At 53.2% G+C, this 25540-nt stretch overlaps 1 protein-coding gene across 1 annotated transcript in view; it reads left to right on the forward strand.

The window, feature by feature from the left end:
- LOC134928721 (neurogenic locus notch homolog protein 1-like) overlaps positions 1–1264 on the forward strand; it is a 163793-nt gene extending 162529 nt beyond the window's left edge. Inside the window, exons 16-17 of the mRNA XM_063924736.1 lie at positions 201–317; positions 692–1264. Of these exons, the coding sequence (XP_063780806.1) occupies positions 201–317; positions 692–758 (184 nt within the window). The 3' untranslated portion in view covers positions 759–1264. The remainder of the gene's footprint in view (positions 1–200; positions 318–691) is intronic.
- The last annotated feature ends 24276 nt before the right edge of the window (positions 1265–25540 follow it).

Here is a 25540-nt window from a genome sequence, read left to right on the forward strand (position 1 = left end):
TGAAGTCTGTTTGGAACATACTGAGGATTAGGTAGTATTAGGACATCCATATGAGGATAGAAGAGAGACCGTCGTTCATATGATATAGTACAGAGGGGTGGAGGACCGGTGAGGAGGGGTAGATTTGGGTGGCCTCGTTTGGAGTTGGGTGTGTGCGAGTCTGTGAATACTGTTACCATTGCTGTAACGTCTATTTGTAGAACCTGCCCAATTGTCACAATGAAAATGAGCACAGCCCGAGCAGTACGCCAGGGCGTGAGAGAGAGTTACGTGGAACGCTGTGGCCCCCTGGGCGTCCAGCTCTGCACCAAATACCGGTACGTATGGGTGAAACATGGATTCTGTCTGCAGCTGGCGGTCAGGTCGGTGCTTATAGTGGGTCAGTGGTAATCAGTTAGGAACTGCACACGTCCTAGGAGGTGATGTGGGTAGGGTGGCCAATATGACAATGGCACTGAGCCACCCAATGTGTGGATGAATTTCTTACTTTTCTTTTTGACGCTCCTGACCAAAACACGTGGATTTAACATTTTAAAATAATGTGTTAATAAAACATGTATACATTTTTCTTATTGCATAAAATGACATTTGAGCGTAGGGCATCAGAAGGTGTCACCCGTCCCGGTGTAGGACACTTTGAGTAGGAACTTTACAGCTCAGCTTCTTCTGATATTATGTTGTCTTCTGGCAGACTCAATCAGGTCCGGGTCTATGTCCAGGCGTACAAAGTGGGCTACAGAATCCAGTGTCCCACCTAGCCCAGATTACAAGGACAGGGACGACCCCTGCAGACCCTCACATCTCATCCAGGACTCAATGATCAGCACTGAGTAGTGGCGAGAGACGATGGACAATACTCAGATTCTCTTTCTTGTCCCTCATTAATGATGTTTCCAGACTTCACAGACGCAGGATCCCAGAATCCTCTCCATTGTACATTTACTTCTCTTGGCTGTATATATTGGTACTGAGAGCACGGTAAACCATCTGACAGGAATAAATACCACGTGCGCACACTGCTGTGTGATGTCATTCTCCTCCGCGGGGAACCTCTGAAGAAAGGGAGCCTCCCTGGGCAGGCAGGGCCTTGAGACGATGTTCACTATTCCTGTAGAAGATCACAGGGTACAGAGGCCGCCTGTTCTCTTAGGAACACAGCAATGTCATCATCACACCACAGAGGACCAGCCAGATAATACACAGTAACACAGGTTTTGTGGCAGAGCAAAGTGTGAACTTTACGATTTTACATTATTAAACTGTATTGGCTACTTTGGTACATTTGTGTCCTTAATATGGTTTCTTTAGAACTGGTGTATTACTAAAGATTACTGTACATAGCCTTTTCCTTCTAGCTCTGTCACTTGTGAATAGTATCTAGCCTCATCCCCTCTGTGTCTCTCCAGCTTCATTCCCCGTGTCATTCCCATGTACATCTCTCCAGCACCCATCCCGTGTCATTCCCATGTACATCTCTCCAGCACCCATCCCGTGTCATTCCCATGTACATCTCTCCAGCACCCATCCCGTGCCATTCCCATGTGCATCTCTCCAGCACCCATCCCGTGTCATTCCCATGTGCATCTCTCCAGCTTCATTCTCCGTGTCATTCCCATGTGCATCTCTCCAGCACCCATCCCGTGTCATTCCCATGTGCATCTCTCCAGCATCCATCCCCGTGTCATTCCCATGTGTATCTCTCCAGCACCCATCCCGTATCATTACCATGTACATCTCTCCAGCACCCATCCCCGTGTCATTCCCATGTACATCTCTCCAGCATCCATCCCCGTGTCATTCCCATGTGTATCTCTCCAGCACCCATCCCGTATCATTACCATGTACATCTCTCCAGCACCCATCCCGTGCCATTCCCATGTACATCTCTCCAGCACCCATCCCCGTGTCATTCCCATGTACATCTCTCCAGCACCCATCCCCGTGTCATTCCCATGTACATCTCTCCAGCTTCATTCCCCATGTCATTCCCATGTACATCTCTCCAGCACCCATCCCCGTGTCATTCCCATGTACATCTCTCCAGCTTCATTCCCCATGTCATTCCCATGTACATCTCTCCAGCTTCATTCCCCGTGTCATTCCCATGTACATCTCTCCAGCACCCATCCCCGTGTCATTCCCATGTACATCTCTCCAGCTTCATTCCCCGTGTCATTCCCATGTACATCTCTCCAGCACCCATCCCGTGCCATTCCCATGTACATCTCTCCAGCACCCATCCCGTGTCATTCCCATGTGCATCTCTCCAGCACCCATCCCGTGCCATTCCCATGTGCATCTCTCCAGCACCCATCCCGTGTCATTCCCATGTGCATCTCTCCAGCTTCATTCTCCGTATCATTCCCATGTACATCTCTCCAGCACCCATCCCGTATCATTCCCATGTACATCTCTCCAGCACCCATCCCGTGCCATTCCCATGTGCATCTCTCCAGCACCCATCCCGTGCCATTCCCATGTGCATCTCTCCAGCTTCATTTCCCGTGCCATTCCCATGTGCATCTCTCCAGCACCCATCCCGTGCCATTCCCATGTGCATCTCTCCAGCTTCATTCTCCGTGTCATTCCCATGTACATCTCTCCAGCACCCATCCCGTATCATTCCCATGTACATCCCTCCAGCACCCATCCCGTATCATTCCCATGTGCATCTCTCCAGCATCCATCCCCGTGTCATTCCCATGTACATCTCTCCAGCACCCATCCCGTGTCATTCCCATATGCATCTCTCCAGCATCCATCCCGTGTCATTCCCATGTACATCTCTCCAGCACCCATCCCGTATCATTCCCATGTACATCTCTCCAGCACCCATCCCGTGTCATTCCCATGTGCATCTCTCCAGCATCCATCCCCGTGTCATTCCCATGTACATCTCTCCAGCACCCATCCCGTGTCATTCCCATGTGCATCTCTCCAGCATCCATCCCCGTGTCATTCCCATGTACATCTCTCCAGCACCCATCCCGTATCATTCCCATGTGCATCTCTCCAGCACCCATCCCGTATCATTCCCATGTACATCTCTCCAGCACCCATCCCGTATCATTCCCATGTGCATCTCTCCAGCACCCATCCCGTATCATTCCCATGTGCATCTCTCCAGCACCCATCCCGTATCATTCCCATGTGCATCTCTCCAGCATCCATCCCCGTGTCATTCCCATGTACATCTCTCCAGCACCCATCCCGTATCATTCCCATGTACATCCCTCCAGCACCCATCCCGTATCATTCCCATGTGCATCTCTCCAGCATCCATCCCCGTGTCATTCCCATGTACATCTCTCCAGCACCCATCCCGTGTCATTCCCATGTGCATCTCTCCAGCATCCATCCCTGTGTCATTCCCATGTGCATCTCTCCAGCATCCATCCCCGTGTCATTCCCATGTACATCTCTCCAGCACCCATCCCGTGTCATTCCCATGTGCATCTCTCCAGCATCCATCCCCGTGTCATTCCCATGTACATCTCTCCAGCACCCATCCCGTGCCATTCCCATGTACATCTCTCCAGCTTCATTTCCCGTGTCATTCCCATGTACATCTCTCCAGCACCCATCCCGTGTCATTCCCATGTGCATCTCTCCAGCATCCATCCCCGTGTCATTCCCATGTACATCTCTCCAGCACCCATCCCGTGCCATTCCCATGTACATCTCTCCAGCTTCATTTCCCGTGTCATTCCCATGTACATCTCTCCAGCACCCATCCCGTGTCATTCCCATGTGCATCTCTCCAGCACCCATCCCGTATCATTCCCATGTGCATCTCTCCAGCATCCATCCCTGTGTCATTCCCATGTGCATCTCTCCAGCACCCATCCCGTATCATTCCCATGTGCATCTCTCCAGCATCCATCCCCGTGTCATTCCCATGTACATCTCTCCAGCTTCATTTCCCGTGTCATTCCCATGTACATCTCTCCAGCACCCATCCCGTGTCATTCCCATGTGCATCTCTCCAGCACCCATCCCGTATAATTCCCATGTGCATCTCTCCAGCACCCATCCCGTGTCATTCCCATGTGCATCTCTCCAGCTTCATTCTCCGTATCATTCCCATGTGCATCTCTCCAGCACCCATCCCGTATCATTCCCATGTACATCTCTCCAGCACCCATCCCGTGCCATTCCCATGTGCATCTCTCCAGCACCCATCCCGTGCCATTCCCATGTGCATCTCTCCAGCTTCATTTCCCGTGCCATTCCCATGTGCATCTCTCCAGCACCCATCCCGTGCCATTCCCATGTGCATCTCTCCAGCTTCATTCTCCGTGTCATTCCCATGTACATCTCTCCAGCACCCATCCCGTATCATTCCCATGTACATCCCTCCAGCACCCATCCCGTATCATTCCCATGTGCATCTCTCCAGCATCCATCCCCGTGTCATTCCCATGTACATCTCTCCAGCACCCATCCCGTGTCATTCCCATGTGCATCTCTCCAGCATCCATCCCGTGTCATTCCCATGTACATCTCTCCAGCACCAATCCCGTATCATTCCCATGTACATCTCTCCAGCACCCATCCCGTGTCATTCCCATGTGCATCTCTCCAGCATCCATCCCCGTGTCATTCCCATGTACATCTCTCCAGCACCCATCCCGTGTCATTCCCATGTGCATCTCTCCAGCATCCATCCCCGTGTCATTCCCATGTACATCTCTCCAGCACCCATCCCGTATCATTCCCATGTGCATCTCTCCAGCACCCATCCCGTATCATTCCCATGTACATCTCTCCAGCACCCATCCCGTATCATTCCCATGTGCATCTCTCCAGCACCCATCCCGTATCATTCCCATGTGCATCTCTCCAGCACCCATCCCGTATCATTCCCATGTGCATCTCTCCAGCATCCATCCCCGTGTCATTCCCATGTACATCTCTCCAGCACCCATCCCGTATCATTCCCATGTACATCCCTCCAGCACCCATCCCGTATCATTCCCATGTGCATCTCTCCAGCATCCATCCCCGTGTCATTCCCATGTACATCTCTCCAGCACCCATCCCGTGTCATTCCCATGTGCATCTCTCCAGCATCCATCCCTGTGTCATTCCCATGTGCATCTCTCCAGCACCCATCCCGTGTCATTCCCATGTGCATCTCTCCAGCATCCATCCCCGTGTCATTCCCATGTACATCTCTCCAGCACCCATCCCGTGCCATTCCCATGTACATCTCTCCAGCTTCATTTCCCGTGTCATTCCCATGTACATCTCTCCAGCACCCATCCCGTGTCATTCCCATGTGCATCTCTCCAGCATCCATCCCCGTGTCATTCCCATGTACATCTCTCCAGCACCCATCCCGTGCCATTCCCATGTACATCTCTCCAGCTTCATTTCCCGTGTCATTCCCATGTACATCTCTCCAGCACCCATCCCGTGTCATTCCCATGTGCATCTCTCCAGCACCCATCCCGTATCATTCCCATGTGCATCTCTCCAGCATCCATCCCTGTGTCATTCCCATGTGCATCTCTCCAGCACCCATCCCGTATCATTCCCATGTGCATCTCTCCAGCATCCATCCCCGTGTCATTCCCATGTACATCTCTCCAGCACCCATCCCGTGTCATTCCCATGTATATCTCTCCAGCTTCATTTCCCGTGTCATTCCCATGTACATCTCTCCAGCACCCATCCCGTGTCATTCCCATGTGCATCTCTCCAGCACCCATCCCGTATAATTCCCATGTGCATCTCTCCAGCACCCATCCCGTATCATTCCCATGTGCATCTCTCCAGCATCCATCCCCGTGTCATTCCCATGTACATCTCTCCAGCACCCATCCCGTGCCATTCCCATGTACATCTCTCCAGCTTCATTTCCCGTGTCATTCCCATGTACATCTCTCCAGCACCAATCCCGTATCATTCCCATGTGCATCTCTCCAGCACCTATCCCGTGTCATTCCCATGTACATCTCTCCAGCACCCATCCCGTGCCATTCCCATGTACATCTCTCCAGCACCCATCCCGTATCATTCCCATGTGCATCTCTCCAGCACCTATCCCGTGCCATTCCCATGTGCATCTCTCCAGCACCCATCCCGTGCCATTCCCATGTACATCTCTCCAGCACCCATCCCGTATCATTCCCATGTGCATCTCTCCAGCACCCATCCCGTATCATTCCCATGTGCATCTCTCCAGCACCCATCCCGTGTCATTCCCATGTGCATCTCTCCAGCATCCATCCCCGTGTCATTCCCATGTACATCTCTCCAGCACCCATCCCGTATCATTACCATGTACATCTCTCCAGCACCCATCCCGTGTCATTCCCATGTACATCTCTCCAGCACCCATCCCGTGCCATTCCCATGTACATCTCTCCAGCACCCATCCCCGTGTCATTCCCATATACATCTCTCCAGCACCCATCCCCGTGTCATTCCCATGTGCATCTCTCCAGCTTCATTCCCCGTGTCATTCCCATGTACATCTCTCCAGCACCCATCCCGTATCATTCCCATGTGCATCTCTCCAGCATCCATCCCTGTGTCATTCCCATGTACATCTCTCCAGCACCCATCCCGTGCCATTCCCATGTACATCTCTCCAGCACCCATCCCGTGTCATTCCCATGTGTATCTCTCCAGCACCCATCCCGTATCATTCCCATGTGCATCTCTCCAGCACCTATCCCGTGCCATTCCCATGTGCATCTCTCCAGCACCCATCCCGTGCCATTCCCATGTACATCTCTCCAGCATCCATCCCGTGCCATTCCCATGTGCATCTCTCCAGCACCCATCCCCGTGTCATTCCCATGTACATCTCTCCAGCATCCATCCCGTGTCATTCCCATGTACATCTCTCCAGCTTCATTTCGCGTGTCATTCCCATGTACATCTCTCCAGCACCCATCCCGTATCATTCCCATGTGCATCTCTCCAGCACCCATCCCGTGTCATTCCCATGTACATCTCTCCAGCACCCATCCCGTGCCATTCCCATGTACATCTCTCCAGCACCCATCCCGTATCATTCCCATGTGCATCTCTCCAGCACCTATCCCGTGCCATTCCCATGTGCATCTCTCCAGCACCCATCCCGTGCCATTCCCATGTACATCTCTCCAGCACCCATCCCGTATCATTCCCATGTGCATCTCTCCAGCACCCATCCCGTATCATTCCCATGTGCATCTCTCCAGCACCCATCCCGTGTCATTCCCATGTGCATCTCTCCAGCATCCATCCCCGTGTCATTCCCATGTACATCTCTCCAGCACCCATCCCGTATCATTACCATGTACATCTCTCCAGCACCCATCCCGTGTCATTCCCATGTACATCTCTCCAGCACCCATCCCGTGCCATTCCCATGTACATCTCTCCAGCACCCATCCCCGTGTCATTCCCATATACATCTCTCCAGCACCCATCCCCGTGTCATTCCCATGTACATCTCTCCAGCTTCATTCCCCGTGTCATTCCCATGTACATCTCTCCAGCACCCATCCCGTATCATTCCCATGTGCATCTCTCCAGCATCCATCCCCGTGTCATTCCCATGTACATCTCCCCAGCACCCATCCCGTGCCATTCCCATGTACATCTCTCCAGCACCCATCCCGTGTCATTCCCATGTGCATCTCTCCAGCACCCATCCCGTGTCATTCCCATGTACATCTCTCCAGCTTCATTTCGCGTGTCATTCCCATGTACATCTCTCCAGCATCCATCCCCGTGTCATTCCCATGTGCATCTCTCCAGCACCCATCCCCGTGTCATTCCCATGTACATCTCTCCAGCATCCATCCCGTGCCATTCCCATGTGCATCTCTCCAGCACCCATCCCCGTGTCATTCCCATGTACATCTCTCCAGCATCCATCCCGTGTCATTCCCATGTACATCTCTCCAGCTTCATTTCGCGTGTCATTCCCATGTACATCTCTCCAGCATCCATCCCCGTGTCATTCCCATGTACATCTCTCCAGCACCCATCCCGTTTCATTCCCATGTACATCTCTCCAGCTTCATTTCCCGTGTCATTCCCATGTACATCTCTCCAGCACCCATCCCGTGTCATTCCCATGTGCATCTCTCCAGCACCCATCCCGTATCAGTCCCATGTGCATCTCTCCAGCACCCATCCCGTATCATTCCCATGTGCATCTCTCCAGCATCCATCCCCGTGTCATTCCCATGTACATCTCTCCAGCACCCATCCCGTGCCATTCCCATGTACATCTCTCCAGCTTCATTTCCCGTGTCATTCCCATGTACATCTCTCCAGCACCCATCCCGTATCATTCCCATGTGCATCTCTCCAGCACCCATCCCGTGTCATTCCCATGTACATCTCTCCAGCACCCATCCCGTGCCATTCCCATGTACATCTCTCCAGCACCAATCCCGTATCATTCCCATGTGCATCTCTCCAGCACCTATCCCGTGCCATTCCCATGTGCATCTCTCCAGCACCCATCCCGTGCCATTCCCATGTACATCTCTCCAGCACCCATCCCGTATCATTCCCATGTGCATCTCTCCAGCACCCATCCCGTATCATTCCCATGTGCATCTCTCCAGCACCCATCCCGTGTCATTCCCATGTGCATCTCTCCAGCATCCATCCCCGTGTCATTCCCATGTACATCTCTCCAGCACCCATCCCATGCCATTCCCATGTACATCTCTCCAGCTTCAATTCCCGTGTCATTCCCATGTACATCTCTCCAGCAACCATCCCGTATCATTCCCATGTGCATCTCTCCAGCACCCATCCCGTGTCATTCCCATGTACATCTCTCCAGCTTCATTCCCCGTGTCATTCCCATGTACATCTCTCCAGCACCCATCCCGTATCATTCACATGTGCATCTCTCCAGCATCCATCCCCGTGTCATTCCCCATGTACATCTCTCCAGCACCCATCCCGTGCCATTCCCATGTACATCTCTCCAGCTTCAATTCCCGTGTCATTCCCATGTACATCTCTCCAGCACCCATCCCGTATCATTCCCATGTGCATCTCTCCACCACCCATCCCGTGTCATTCCCATGTACATCTCTCCAGCACCCATCCCGTGCCATTCCCATGTACATCTCTCCAGCACCCATCCCGTATCATTCCCATGTGCATCTCTCCAGCACCTATCCCGTGCCATTCCCATGTGCATCTCTCCAGCACCCATCCCGTGCCATTCCCATGTACATCTCTCCAGCACCCATCCCGTATCATTCCCATGTGCATCTCTCCAGCACCCATCCCGTATCATTCCCATGTGCATCTCTCCAGCATCCATCCCCGTGTCATTCCCATGTACATCTCTCCAGCACCCATCCCGTATCATTACCATGTACATCTCTCCAGCACCCATCCCGTGTCATTCCCATGTACATCTCTCCAGCACCCATCCCGTGCCATTCCCATGTACATCTCTCCAGCACCCATCCCCGTGTCATTCCCATATACATCTCTCCAGCACCCATCCCCGTGTCATTCCCATGTACATCTCTCCAGCTTCATTCCCCGTGTCATTCCCATGTACATCTCTCCAGCACCCATCCCGTATCATTCCCATGTGCATCTCTCCAGCATCCATCCCCGTGTCATTCCCATGTACATCTCTCCAGCACCCATCCCGTGCCATTCCCATGTACATCTCTCCAGCACCCATCCCGTATCATTCCCATGTGCATCTCTCCAGCACCTATCCCGTGCCATTCCCATGTGCATCTCTCCAGCACCCATCCCGTGCCATTCCCATGTACATCTCTCCAGCATCCATCCCGTGCCATTCCCATGTGCATCTCTCCAGCACCCATCCCCGTGTCATTCCCATGTACATCTCTCCAGCATCCATCCCGTGTCATTCCCATGTACATCTCTCCAGCACCCATCCCGTGTCATTCCCATGTACATCTCTCCAGCTTCATTTCCCGTGTCATTCCCATGTACATCTCTCCAGCACCCATCCCGTATCATTCCCATGTGCATCTCTCCAGCACCCATCCCCGTGTCATTCCCATGTACATCTCTCCAGCTTCATTTCGCGTGTCATTCCCATGTACATCTCTCCAGCACCCATCCCGTATCATTCCCATGTGCATCTCTCCAGCACCCATCCCGTGCCATTCCCATGTACATCTCTCCAGCATCCATCCCGTGTCATTCCCATGTACATCTCTCCAGCTTCATTTCCCGTGTCATTCCCATGTACATCTCTCCAGCTTCATTTCCCGTGTCATTCCCATGTGCATCTCTCCAGCACCCATCCCGTGTCATTCCCATGTACATCTCTCCAGCACCCATCCCGTGCCATTCCCATGTACATCTCTCCAGCACCCATCCCGTATCATTCCCATGTGTATCTCTCCAGCACCCATCCCGTATCATTCCCATGTGCATCTCTCCAGCACCTATCCCGTGCCATTCCCATGTACATCTCTCCAGCACCCATCCCGTGCCATTCCCATGTACATCTCTCCAGCACCCATCCCGTATCATTCCCATGTGCATCTCTCCAGCACCCATCCCGTATCATTCCCATGTGCATCTCTCCAGCACCCATCCCGTGTCATTCCCATGTGCATCTCTCCAGCATCCATCCCCGTGTCATTCCCATGTACATCTCTCCATCACCCATCCCGTATCATTACCATGTACATCTCTCCAGCACCCATCCCGTGTCATTCCCATGTACATCTCTCCAGCACCCATCCCGTGCCATTCCCATGTACATCTCTCCAGCACCCATCCCCGTGTCATTCCCATATACATCTCTCCAGCACCCATCCCCGTGTCATTCCCATGTACATCTCTCCAGCTTCATTCCCCGTGTCATTCCCATGTACATCTCTCCAGCACCCATCCCGTATCATTCCCATGTGCATCTCTCCAGCATCCATCCCCGTGTCATTCCCATGTACATCTCTCCAGCACCCATCCCGTGCCATTCCCATGTACATCTCTCCAGCTTCATTTCCCGTGTCATTCCCATGTACATCTCTCCAGCACCCATCCCGTATCATTCCCATGTGCATCTCTCCAGCACCCATCCCGTGTCATTCCCATGTACATCTCTCCAGCACCCATCCCGTGCCATTCCCATGTACATCTCTCCAGCACCCATCCCGTATCATTCCCATGTGCATCTCTCCAGCACCTATCCCGTGCCATTCCCATGTGCATCTCTCCAGCACCCATCCCGTGCCATTCCCATGTACATCTCTCCAGCACCCATCCCGTATCATTCCCATGTGCATCTCTCCAGCACCCATCCCGTATCATTCCCATGTGCATCTCTCCAGCACCCATCCCGTGTCATTCCCATGTGCATCTCTCCAGCATCCATCCCCGTGTCATTCCCATGTACATCTCTCCAGCACCCATCCCGTATCATTACCATGTACATCTCTCCAGCACCCATCCCGTGTCATTCCCATGTACATCTCTCCAGCACCCATCCCGTGCCATTCCCATGTACATCTCTCCAGCACCCATCCCCGTGTCATTCCCATATACATCTCTCCAGCACCCATCCCCGTGTCATTCCCATGTACATCTCTCCAGCTTCATTCCCCGTGTCATTCCCATGTACATCTCTCCAGCACCCATCCCGTATCATTCCCATGTGCATCTCTCCAGCATCCATCCCCGTGTCATTCCCATGTACATCTCTCCAGCACCCATCCCGTGCCATTCCCATGTACATCTCTCCAGCTTCATTTCCCGTGTCATTCCCATGTACATCTCTCCAGCACCCATCCCGTATCATTCCCATGTGCATCTCTCCAGCACCCATCCCGTGTCATTCCCATGTACATCTCTCCAGCACCCATCCCGTGCCATTCCCATGTACATCTCTCCAGCACCCATCCCGTATCATTCCCATGTGCATCTCTCCAGCACCTAACCCGTGCCATTCCCATGTGCATCTCTCCAGCACCCATCCCGTGCCATTCCCATGTACATCTCTCCAGCACCCATCCCGTATCATTCCCATGTGCATCTCTCCAGCACCCATCCCGTATCATTCCCATGTACATCTCTCCAGCACCCATCCCGTGTCATTCCCATGTACATCTCTCCAGCACCCATCCCGTGTCATTCCCATGTACATCTCTCCAGCACCCATCCCGTGCCATTCCCATGTACATTTCTCCAGCACCCATCCCCGTGTCATTCCCATATACATCTCTCCAGCACCCATCCCCGTGTCATTCCCATGTACATCTCTCCAGCTTCATTCCCCGTGTCATTCCCATGTACATCTCTCCAGCACCCATCCCGTATCATTCCCATGTGCATCTCTCCAGCACCCATCCCGTATCATTCCCATGTGTATCTCTCCAGCACCTATCCCGTGCCATTCCCATGTGCATCTCTCCAGCACCCATCCCGTGCCATTCCCATGTACATCTCTCCAGCACCCATCCCGTATCATTCCCATGTACATCTCTCCAGCACCCATCCCGTGTCATTCCCATGTACATCTCTCCAGCACCCATCCCGTGTCATTCCCATGTACATCTCTCCAGCACCCATCCCGTGCCATTCCCATGTACATCTCTCCAGCACCCATCCCGTATCATTCCCATGTGCATCTCTCCAGCACCCATCCCCGTGTCATTCCCATGTACATCTCTCCAGCTTCATTTCGCGTGTCATTCCCATGTACATCTCTCCAGCACCCATCCCGTATCATTCCCATGTGCATCTCTCCAGCACCCATCCCGTGCCATTCCCATGTACATCTCTCCAGCATCCATCCCGTGTCATTCCCATGTACATCTCTCCAGCTTCATTTCCCGTGTCATTCCCATGTACATCTCTCCAGCTTCATTTCCCGTGTCATTCCCATGTGCATCTCTCCAGCACCCATCCCGTGTCATTCCCATGTACATCTCTCCAGCACCCATCCCGTGCCATTCCCATGTACATCTCTCCAGCACCCATCCCGTATCATTATCATGTGTATCTCTCCAGCACCCATCCCGTATCATTCCCATGTGCATCTCTCCAGCACCCATCCCGTGTCATTCCCATGTACATCTCTCCAGCACCCATCCCGTGTCATTCCCATGTACATCTCTCCAGCACCCATCCCGTGCCATTCCCATGTACATCTCTCCAGCACCCATCCCCGTGTCATTCCCATATACATCTCTCCAGCACCCATCCCCGTGTCATTCCCATGTACATCTCTCCAGCTTCATTCCCCGTGTCATTCCCATGTACATCTCTCCAGCACCCATCCCGTATCATTCCCATGTGCATCTCTCCAGCACCCATCCCGTATCATTCCCATGTACATCTCTCCAGCACCCATCCCGTGTCATTCCCATGTACATCTCTCCAGCACCCATCCCGTGTCATTCCCATGTACATCTCTCCAGCACCCATCCCGTGCCATTCCCATGTACATCTCTCCAGCACCCATCCCCGTGTCATTCCCATATACATCTCTCCAGCACCCATCCCCGTGTCATTCCCATGTACATCTCTCCAGCTTCATTCCCCGTGTCATTCCCATGTACATCTCTCCAGCACCCATCCCGTATCATTCCCATGTGCATCTCTCCAGCATCCATCCCCGTGTCATTCCCATGTACATCTCTCCAGCACCCATCCCGTGCCATTCCCATGTACATCTCTCCAGCACCCATCCCGTATCATTCCCATGTGCATCTCTCCAGCACCTATCCCGTGTCATTCCCATGTACATCTCTCCAGCTTCATTTCCCGTGTCATTCCCATGTACATCTCTCCAGCACCCATCCCGTATCATTCCCATGTGCATCTCTCCAGCACCCATCCCCGTGTCATTCCCATGTACATCTCTCCAGCTTCATTTCGCGTGTCATTCCCATGTACATCTCTCCAGCACCCATCCCGTATCATTCCCATGTGCATCTCTCCAGCACCCATCCCGTGCCATTCCCATGTACATCTCTCCAGCATCCATCCCGTGTCATTCCCATGTACATCTCTCCAGCTTCATTTCCCGTGTCATTCCCATGTACATCTCTCCAGCTTCATTTCCCGTGTCATTCCCATGTGCATCTCTCCAGCACCCATCCCGTGTCATTCCCATGTACATCTCTCCAGCACCCATCCCGTGCCATTCCCATGTACATCTCTCCAGCACCCATCCCGTATCATTCCCATGTGTATCTCTCCAGCACCCATCCCGTATCATTCCCATGTGCATCTCTCCAGCACCTATCCCGTGCCATTCCCATGTACATCTCTCCAGCACCCATCCCGTGCCATTCCCATGTACATCTCTCCAGCACCCATCCCGTATCATTCCCATGTGCATCTCTCCAGCACCCATCCCGTATCATTCCCATGTGCATCTCTCCAGCACCCATCCCGTGTCATTCCCATGTGCATCTCTCCAGCATCCATCCCCGTGTCATTCCCATGTACATCTCTCCAGCACCCATCCCGTATCATTACCATGTACATCTCTCCAGCACCCATCCCGTGTCATTCCCATGTACATCTCTCCAGCACCCATCCCGTCCCATTCCCATGTACATCTCTCCAGCACCCATCCCCGTGTCATTCCCATATACATCTCTCCAGCACCCATCCCCGTGTCATTCCCATGTACATCTCTCCAGCTTCATTCCCCGTGTCATTCCCATGTACATCTCTCCAGCACCCATCCCGTATCATTCCCATGTGCATCTCTCCAGCATCCATCCCCGTGTCATTCCCATGTACATCTCTCCAGCACCCATCCCGTGCCATTCCCATGTACATCTCTCCAGCTTCATTTCCCGTGTCATTCCCATGTACATCTCTCCAGCACCCATCCCGTATCATTCCCATGTGCATCTCTCCAGCACCCATCCCGTGTCATTCCCATGTACATCTCTCCAGCACCCATCCCGTGCCATTCCCATGTACATCTCTCCAGCACCCATCCCGTATCATTCCCATGTGCATCTCTCCAGCACCTATCCCGTGCCATTCCCATGTGCATCTCTCCAGCACCCATCCCGTGCCATTCCCATGTACATCTCTCCAGCACCCATCCCGTATCATTCCCATGTGCATCTCTCCAGCACCCATCCCGTGTCATTCCCATGTGCATCTCTCCAGCATCCATCCCCGTGTCATTCCCATGTGCATCTCTCCAGCATCCATCCCCGTGTCATTCCCATGTACATCTCTCCAGCACCCATCCCGTATCATTACCATGTACATCTCTCCAGCACCCATCCCGTGTCATTCCCATGTACATCTCTCCAGCACCCATCCCGTGCCATTCCCATGTACATCTCTCCAGCACCCATCCCCGTGTCATTCCCATATACATCTCTCCAGCACCCATCCCCGTGTCATTCCCATGTACATCTCTCCAGCTTCATTCCCCGTGTCATTCCCATGTACATCTCTCCAGCACCCATCCCGTATCATTCCCATGTGCATCTCTTCAGCATCCATCCCCGTGTCATTCCCATGTACATCTCTCCAGCACCCATCCCGTGCCATTCCCATGTACATCTCTCCAGCTTCATTTCCCGTGTCATTCCCATGTACATCTCTCCAGCACCCATCCCGTATCATTCCCATGTGCATCTCTCCAGCACCCATCCCGTGTCATTCCCATGTACATCTCTCCAGCACCCATCCCGTGCCATTCCCATGTACATCTCTCCAGCACCCATCCCGTATCATTCCCATGTGCATCTCTCCAGCACCTAACCCGTGCCATTCCCATGTGCATCTCTCCAGCACCCATCCCGTGCCATTCCCATGTACATCTCTCCAGCACCCATCCCGTATCATTCCCATGTGCATCTCTCCAGCACCCATCCCGTATCATTCCCATGTACATCTCTCCAGCACCCATCCCGTGTCATTCCCATGTACATCTCTCCAGCACCCATCCCGTGTCATTCCCATGTACATCTCTCCAGCACCCATCCCGTGCCATTCCCATGTACATCTCTCCAGCACCCATCCCCGTGTCATTCCCATATACATCTCTCCAGCACCCATCCCCGTGTCATTCCCATGTACATCTCTCCAGCTTCATTCCCCGTGTCATTCCCATGTACATCTCTCCAGCACCCATCCCGTATCATTCCCATGTGCATCTCTCCAGCATCCATCCCCGTGTCATTCCCATGTACATCTCTCCAGCACCCATCCCGTGCCATTCCCATGTACATCTCTCCAGCACCCATCCCGTATCATTCCCATGTGCATCTCTCCAGCACCTATCCCGTGCCATTCCCATGTGCATCTCTCCAGCACCCATCCCGTGCCATTCCCATGTACATCTCTCCAGCATCCATCCCGTGCCATTCCCATGTGCATCTCTCCAGCACCCATCCCCGTGTCATTCCCATGTACATCTCTCCAGCATCCATCCCGTGTCATTCCCATGTACATCTCTCCAGCACCCATCCCGTGTCATTCCCATGTACATCTCTCCAGCTTCATTTCCCGTGTCATTCCCATGTACATCTCTCCAGCACCCATCCCGTATCATTCCCATGTGCATCTCTCCAGCACCCATCCCCGTGTCATTCCCATGTACATCTCTCCAGCTTCATTTCGCGTGTCATTCCCATGTACATCTCTCCAGCACCCATCCCGTATCATTCCCATGTGCATCTCTCCAGCACCCATCCCGTGCCATTCCCATGTACATCTCTCCAGCATCCATCCCGTGTCATTCCCATGTACATCTCTCCAGCTTCATTTCCCGTGTCATTCCCATGTACATCTCTCCAGCTTCATTTCCCGTGTCATTCCCATGTGCATCTCTCCAGCACCCATCCCGTGTCATTCCCATGTACATCTCTCCAGCACCCATCCCGTGCCATTCCCATGTACATCTCTCCAGCACCCATCCCGTATCATTCCCATGTGTATCTCTCCAGCACCCATCCCGTATCATTCCCATGTGCATCTCTCCAGCACCTATCCCGTGCCATTCCCATGTACATCTCTCCAGCACCCATCCCGTGCCATTCCCATGTACATCTCTCCAGCACCCATCCCGTATCATTCCCATGTGCATCTCTCCAGCACCCATCCCGTATCATTCCCATGTGCATCTCTCCAGCACCCATCCCGTGTCATTCCCATGTGCATCTCTCCAGCATCCATCCCCGTGTCATTCCCATGTACATCTCTCCAGCACCCATCCCGTATCATTACCATGTACATCTCTCCAGCACCCATCCCGTGTCATTCCCATGTATATCTCTCCAGCACCCATACCGTGCCATTCCCATGTACATCTCTCCAGCACCCATCCCCGTGTCATTCCCATATACATCTCTCCAGCACCCATCCCCGTGTCATTCCCATGTACATCTCTCCAGCTTCATTCCCCGTGTCATTCCCATGTACATCTCTCCAGCACCCATCCCGTATCATTCCCATGTGCATCTCTCCAGCATCCATCCCCGTGTCATTCCCATGTACATCTCTCCAGCACCCATCCCGTGCCATTCCCATGTACATCTCTCCAGCACCCATCCCGTGTCATTCCCATGTGTATCTCTCCAGCACCCATCCCGTATCATTCCCATGTGCATCTCTCCAGCACCTATCCCGTGCCATTCCCATGTGCATCTCTCCAGCACCCATCCCGTGCCATTCCCATGTACATCTCTCCAGCATCCATCCCGTGCCATTCCCATGTGCATCTCTCCAGCACCCATCCCCGTGTCATTCCCATGTACATCTCTCCAGCATCCATCCCGTGTCATTCCCATGTACATCTCTCCAGCTTCATTTCGCGTGTCATTCCCATGTACATCTCTCCAGCATCCATCCCCGTGTCATTCCCATGTGCATCTCTCCAGCACCCATCCCCGTGTCATTCCCATGTACATCTCTCCAGCATCCATCCCGTGCCATTCCCATGTGCATCTCTCCAGCACCCATCCCCGTGTCATTCCCATGTACATCTCTCCAGCATCCATCCCGTGTCATTCCCATGTACATCTCTCCAGCTTCATTTCGCGTGTCATTCCCATGTACATCTCTCCAGCATCCATCCCCGTGTCATTCCCATGTACATCTCTCCAGCACCCATCCCGTGTCATTCCCATGTACATCTCTCCAGCTTCATTTCCCGTGTCATTCCCATGTACATCTCTCCAGCACCCATCCCGTGTCATTCCCATGTGCATCTCTCCAGCACCCATCCCGTATCATTCCCATGTGCATCTCTCCAGCACCCATCCCGTATCATTCCCATGTGCATCTCTCCAGCATCCATCCCCGTGTCATTCCCATGTACATCTCTCCAGCACCCATCCCGTGCCATTCCCATGTACATCTCTCCAGCTTCATTTCCCGTGTCATTCCCATGTACATCTCTCCAGCACCCATCCCGTATCATTCCCATGTGCATCTCTCCAGCACCCATCCCGTGTCATTCCCATGTACATCTCTCCAGCACCCATCCCGTGCCATTCCCATGTACATCTCTCCAGCACCCATCCCGTATCATTCCCATGTGCATCTCTCCAGCACCTATCCCGTGCCATTCCCATGTGCATCTCTCCAGCACCCATCCCGTGCCATTCCCATGTACATCTCTCCAGCACCCATCCCGTATCATTCCCATGTGCATCTCTCCAGCACCCATCCCGTATCATTCCCATGTGCATCTCTCCAGCACCCATCCCGTGTCATTCCCATGTGCATCTCTCCAGCATCCATCCCCGTGTCATTCCCATGTACATCTCTCCAGCACCCATCCCGTATCATTACCATGTACATCTCTCCAGCACCCATCCCGTGTCATTCCCATGTACATCTTTCCAGCACCCATCCCGTGCCATTCCCATGTACATCTCTCCAGCACCCATCCCCGTGTCATTCCCATATACATCTTTCCAGCACCCATCCCCGTGTCATTCCCATGTACATCTCTCCAGCTTCATTCCCCGTGTCATTCCCATGTACATCTCTCCAGCACCCATCCCGTATCATTCCCATGTGCATCTCTCCAGCATCCATCCCCGTGTCATTCCCATGTACATCTCTCCAGCACCCATCCCGTGCCATTCCCATGTACATCTCTCCAGCTTCATTTCCCGTGTCATTCCCATGTACATCTCTCCAGCACCCATCCCGTATCATTCCCATGTGCATCTCTCCAGCACCCATCCCGTGTCATTCCCATGTACATCTCTCCAGCACCCATCCCGTGCCATTCCCATGTACATCTCTCCAGCACCCATCCCGTATCATTCCCATGTGCATCTCTCCAGCACCTATCCCGTGCCATTCCCATGTGCATCTCTCCAGCACCCATCCCGTGCCATTCCCATGTACATCTCTCCAGCACCCATCCCGTATCATTCCCATGTGCATCTCTCCAGCACCCATCCCGTATCATTCCCATGTGCATCTCTCCAGCACCCATCCCGTGTCATTCCCATGTGCATCTCTCCAGCATCCATCCCCGTGTCATTCCCATGTACATCTCTCCAGCACCCATCCCGTATCATTACCATGTACATCTCTCCAGCACCCATCCCGTGTCATTCACATGTACATCTCTCCAGCACCCATCCCGTGCCATTCCCATGTACATCTCTCCAGCACCTATCCCCATGTCATTCCCATATACATCTCTCCAGCACCCATCCCCGTGTCATTCCCATGTACATCTCTCCAGCTTCATTCCCCGTGTCATTCCCATGTACATCTCTCCAGCACCCATCCCGTATCATTCCCATGTGCATCTCTCCAGCATCCATCCCCGTGTCATTCCCATGTACATCTCTCCAGCACCCATCCCGTGCCATTCCCATGTACATCTCTCCAGCACCCATCCCGTATCATTCCCATGTGCATCTCTCCAGCACCTATCCCGTGCCATTCCCATGTGCATCTCTCCAGCACCCATCCCGTGCCATTCCCATGTACATCTCTCCAGCATCCATCCCGTGCCATTCCCATGTGCATCTCTCCAGCACCCATCCCCGTGTCATTCCCATGTACATCTCTCCAGCATCCATCCTGTGTCATTCCCATGTACATCTCTCCAGCACCCATCCCGTGTCATTCCCATGTACATCTCTCCAGCTTCATTTCGCGTGTCATTCCCATGTACATCTCTCCAGCACCCATCCCGTATCATTCCCATGTGCATCTCTCCAGCACCCATCCCGTGCCATTCCCATGTACATCTCTCCAGCATCCATCCCGTGTCATTCCCATGTACATCTCTCCAGCTTCATTTCCCGTGTCATTCCCATGTACATCTCTCCAGCTTCATTTCCCGTGTCATTCCCATGTGCATCTCTCCAGCACCCATCCCGTGTCATTCCCATGTACATCTCTCCAGCACCCATCCCGTGCCATTCCCATGTACATCTCTCCAGCATCCATCCCGTGTCATTCCCATGTACATCTCTCCAGCTTCATTTCCCGTGTCATTCCCATGTACATCTCTCCAGCTTCATTTCCCGTGTCATTCCCATGTGCATCTCTCCAGCACCCATCCCGTGTCATTCCCATGTACATCTCTCCAGCACCCATCCCGTGCCATTCCCATGTACATCTCTCCAGCACCCATCCCGTATCATTCCCATGTGTATCTCTCCAGCACCCATCCCGTATCATTCCCATGTGCATCTCTCCAGCACCTATCCCGTGCCATTCCCATGTACATCTCTCCAGCACCCATCCCGTGCCATTCCCATGTACATCTCTCCAGCACCCATCCCGTATCATTCCCATGTGCATCTCTCCAGCACCCATCCCGTATCATTCCCATGTGCATCTCTCCAGCACCCATCCCGTGTCATTCCCATGTGCATCTCTCCAGCATCCATCCCCGTGTCATTCCCATGTACATCTCTCCAGCACCCATCCCGTATCATTACCATGTACATCTCTCCAGCACCCATCCCGTGTCATTCCCATGTACATCTCTCCAGCACCCATCCCGTGCCATTCCCATGTACATCTCTCCAGCACCCATCCCCGTGTCATTCCCATATACATCTCTCCAGCACCCATCCCCGTGTCATTCCCATGTACATCTCTCCAGCTTCATTCCCCGTGTCATTCCCATGTACATCTCTCCAGCACCCATCCCGTATCATTCCCATGTGCATCTCTCCAGCATCCATCCCCGTGTCATTCCCATGTACATCTCTCCAGCACCCATCCCGTGCCATTCCCATGTACATCTCTCCAGCTTCATTTCCCGTGTCATTCCCATGTACATCTCTCCAGCACCCATCCCGTATCATTCCCATGTGCATCTCTCCAGCACCCATCCCGTGTCATTCCCATGTACATCTCTCCAGCACCCATCCCGTGCCATTCCCATGTACATCTCTCCAGCACCCATCCCGTGTCATTCCCATGTATATCTCTCCAGCACCCATACCGTGCCATTCCCATGTACATCTCTCCAGCACCCATCCCCGTGTCATTCCCATATACATCTCTCCAGCACCCATCCCCGTGTCATTCCCATGTACATCTCTCCAGCTTCATTCCCCGTGTCATTCCCATGTACATCTCTCCAGCACCCATCCCGTATCATTCCCATGTGCATCTCTCCAGCATCCATCCCCGTGTCATTCCCATGTACATCTCTCCAGCACCCATCCCGTGCCATTCCCATGTACATCTCTCCAGCACCCATCCCGTGTCATTCCCATGTGTATCTCTCCAGCACCCATCCCGTATCATTCCCATGTGCATCTCTCCAGCACCTATCCCGTGCCATTCCCATGTGCATCTCTCCAGCACCCATCCCGTGCCATTCCCATGTACATCTCTCCAGCATCCATCCCGTGCCATTCCCATGTGCATCTCTCCAGCACCCATCCCCGTGTCATTCCCATGTACATCTCTCCAGCATCCATCCCGTGTCATTCCCATGTACATCTCTCCAGCTTCATTTCGCGTGTCATTCCCATGTACATCTCTCCAGCATCCATCCCCGTGTCATTCCCATGTGCATCTCTCCAGCACCCATCCCCGTGTCATTCCCATGTACATCTCTCCAGCATCCATCCCGTGCCATTCCCATGTGCATCTCTCCAGCACCCATCCCCGTGTCATTCCCATGTACATCTCTCCAGCATCCATCCCGTGTCATTCCCATGTACATCTCTCCAGCTTCATTTCGCGTGTCATTCCCATGTACATCTCTCCAGCATCCATCCCCGTGTCATTCCCATGTACATCTCTCCAGCACCCATCCCGTGTCATTCCCATGTACATCTCTCCAGCTTCATTTCCCGTGTCATTCCCATGTACATCTCTCCAGCACCCATCCCGTGTCATTCCCATGTGCATCTCTCCAGCACCCATCCCGTATCATTCCCATGTGCATCTCTCCAGCACCCATCCCGTATCATTCCCATGTGCATCTCTCCAGCATCCATCCCCGTGTCATTCCCATGTACATCTCTCCAGCACCCATCCCGTGCCATTCCCATGTACATCTCTCCAGCTTCATTTCCCGTGTCATTCCCATGTACATCTCTCCAGCACCCATCCCGTATCATTCCCATGTGCATCTCTCCAGCACCCATCCCGTGTCATTCCCATGTACATCTCTCCAGCACCCATCCCGTGCCATTCCCATGTACATCTCTCCAGCACCCATCCCGTATCATTCCCATGTGCATCTCTCCAGCACCTATCCCGTGCCATTCCCATGTGCATCTCTCCAGCACCCATCCCGTGCCATTCCCATGTACATCTCTCCAGCACCCATCCCGTATCATTCCCATGTGCATCTCTCCAGCACCCATCCCGTATCATTCCCATGTGCATCTCTCCAGCACCCATCCCGTGTCATTCCCATGTGCATCTCTCCAGCATCCATCCCCGTGTCATTCCCATGTACATCTCTCCAGCACCCATCCCGTATCATTACCATGTACATCTCTCCAGCACCCATCCCGTGTCATTCCCATGTACATCTTTCCAGCACCCATCCCGTGCCATTCCCATGTACATCTCTCCAGCACCCATCCCCGTGTCATTCCCATATACATCTTTCCAGCACCCATCCCCGTGTCATTCCCATGTACATCTCTCCAGCTTCATTCCCCGTGTCATTCCCATGTACATCTCTCCAGCACCCATCCCGTATCATTCCCATGTGCATCTCTCCAGCATCCATCCCCGTGTCATTCCCATGTACATCTCTCCAGCACCCATCCCGTGCCATTCCCATGTACATCTCTCCAGCTTCATTTCCCGTGTCATTCCCATGTACATCTCTCCAGCACCCATCCCGTATCATTCCCATGTGCATCTCTCCAGCACCCATCCCGTGTCATTCCCATGTACATCTCTCCAGCACCCATCCCGTGCCATTCCCATGTACATCTCTCCAGCACCCATCCCGTATCATTCCCATGTGCATCTCTCCAGCACCTATCCCGTGCCATTCCCATGTGCATCTCTCCAGCACCCATCCCGTGCCATTCCCATGTACATCTCTCCAGCACCCATCCCGTATCATTCCCATGTGCATCTCTCCAGCACCCATCCCGTATCATTCCCATGTGCATCTCTCCAGCACCCATCCCGTGTCATTCCCATGTGCATCTCTCCAGCATCCATCCCCGTGTCATTCCCATGTACATCTCTCCAGCACCCATCCCGTATCATTACCATGTACATCTCTCCAGCACCCATCCCGTGTCATTCACATGTACATCTCTCCAGCACCCATCCCGTGCCATTCCCATGTACATCTCTCCAGCACCTATCCCCATGTCATTCCCATATACATCTCTCCAGCACCCATCCCCGTGTCATTCCCATGTACATCTCTCCAGCTTCATTCCCCGTGTCATTCCCATGTACATCTCTCCAGCACCCATCCCGTATCATTCCCATGTGCATCTCTCCAGCATCCATCCCCGTGTCATTCCCATGTACATCTCTCCAGCACCCATCCCGTGCCATTCCCATGTACATCTCTCCAGCACCCATCCCGTATCATTCCCATGTGCATCTCTCCAGCACCTATCCCGTGCCATTCCCATGTGCATCTCTCCAGCACCCATCCCGTGCCATTCCCATGTACATCTCTCCAGCATCCATCCCGTGCCATTCCCATGTGCATCTCTCCAGCACCCATCCCCGTGTCATTCCCATGTACATCTCTCCAGCATCCATCCCGTGTCATTCCCATGTACATCTCTCCAGCACCCATCCCGTGTCATTCCCATGTACATCTCTCCAGCTTCATTTCGCGTGTCATTCCCATGTACATCTCTCCAGCACCCATCCCGTATCATTCCCATGTGCATCTCTCCAGCACCCATCCCGTGCCATTCCCATGTACATCTCTCCAGCATCCATCCCGTGTCATTCCCATGTACATCTCTCCAGCTTCATTTCCCGTGTCATTCCCATGTACATCTCTCCAGCTTCATTTCCCGTGTCATTCCCATGTGCATCTCTCCAGCACCCATCCCGTGTCATTCCCATGTACATCTCTCCAGCACCCATCCCGTGCCATTCCCATGTACATCTCTCCAGCATCCATCCCGTGTCATTCCCATGTACATCTCTCCAGCTTCATTTCCCGTGTCATTCCCATGTACATCTCTCCAGCTTCATTTCCCGTGTCATTCCCATGTGCATCTCTCCAGCACCCATCCCGTGTCATTCCCATGTACATCTCTCCAGCACCCATCCCGTGCCATTCCCATGTACATCTCTCCAGCACCCATCCCGTATCATTCCCATGTGTATCTCTCCAGCACCCATCCCGTATCATTCCCATGTGCATCTCTCCAGCACCTATCCCGTGCCATTCCCATGTACATCTCTCCAGCACCCATCCCGTGCCATTCCCATGTACATCTCTCCAGCACCCATCCCGTATCATTCCCATGTGCATCTCTCCAGCACCCATCCCGTATCATTCCCATGTGCATCTCTCCAGCACCCATCCCGTGTCATTCCCATGTGCATCTCTCCAGCATCCATCCCCGTGTCATTCCCATGTACATCTCTCCAGCACCCATCCCGTATCATTACCATGTACATCTCTCCAGCACCCATCCCGTGTCATTCCCATGTACATCTCTCCAGCACCCATCCCGTGCCATTCCCATGTACATCTCTCCAGCACCCATCCCCGTGTCATTCCCATATACATCTCTCCAGCACCCATCCCCGTGTCATTCCCATGTACATCTCTCCAGCTTCATTCCCCGTGTCATTCCCATGTACATCTCTCCAGCACCCATCCCGTATCATTCCCATGTGCATCTCTCCAGCATCCATCCCCGTGTCATTCCCATGTACATCTCTCCAGCACCCATCCCGTGCCATTCCCATGTACATCTCTCCAGCTTCATTTCCCGTGTCATTCCCATGTACATCTCTCCAGCACCCATCCCGTATCATTCCCATGTGCATCTCTCCAGCACCCATCCCGTGTCATTCCCATGTACATCTCTCCAGCACCCATCCCGTGCCATTCCCATGTACATCTCTCCAGCACCCATCCCGTATCATTCCCATGTGCATCTCTCCAGCACCTATCCCGTGCCAT

This window comes from Pseudophryne corroboree, chromosome 5, assembly GCF_028390025.1.
Source record: "Pseudophryne corroboree isolate aPseCor3 chromosome 5, aPseCor3.hap2, whole genome shotgun sequence".
In the NCBI taxonomy this organism is placed as follows: Eukaryota; Metazoa; Chordata; class Amphibia; order Anura; family Myobatrachidae; genus Pseudophryne; species Pseudophryne corroboree.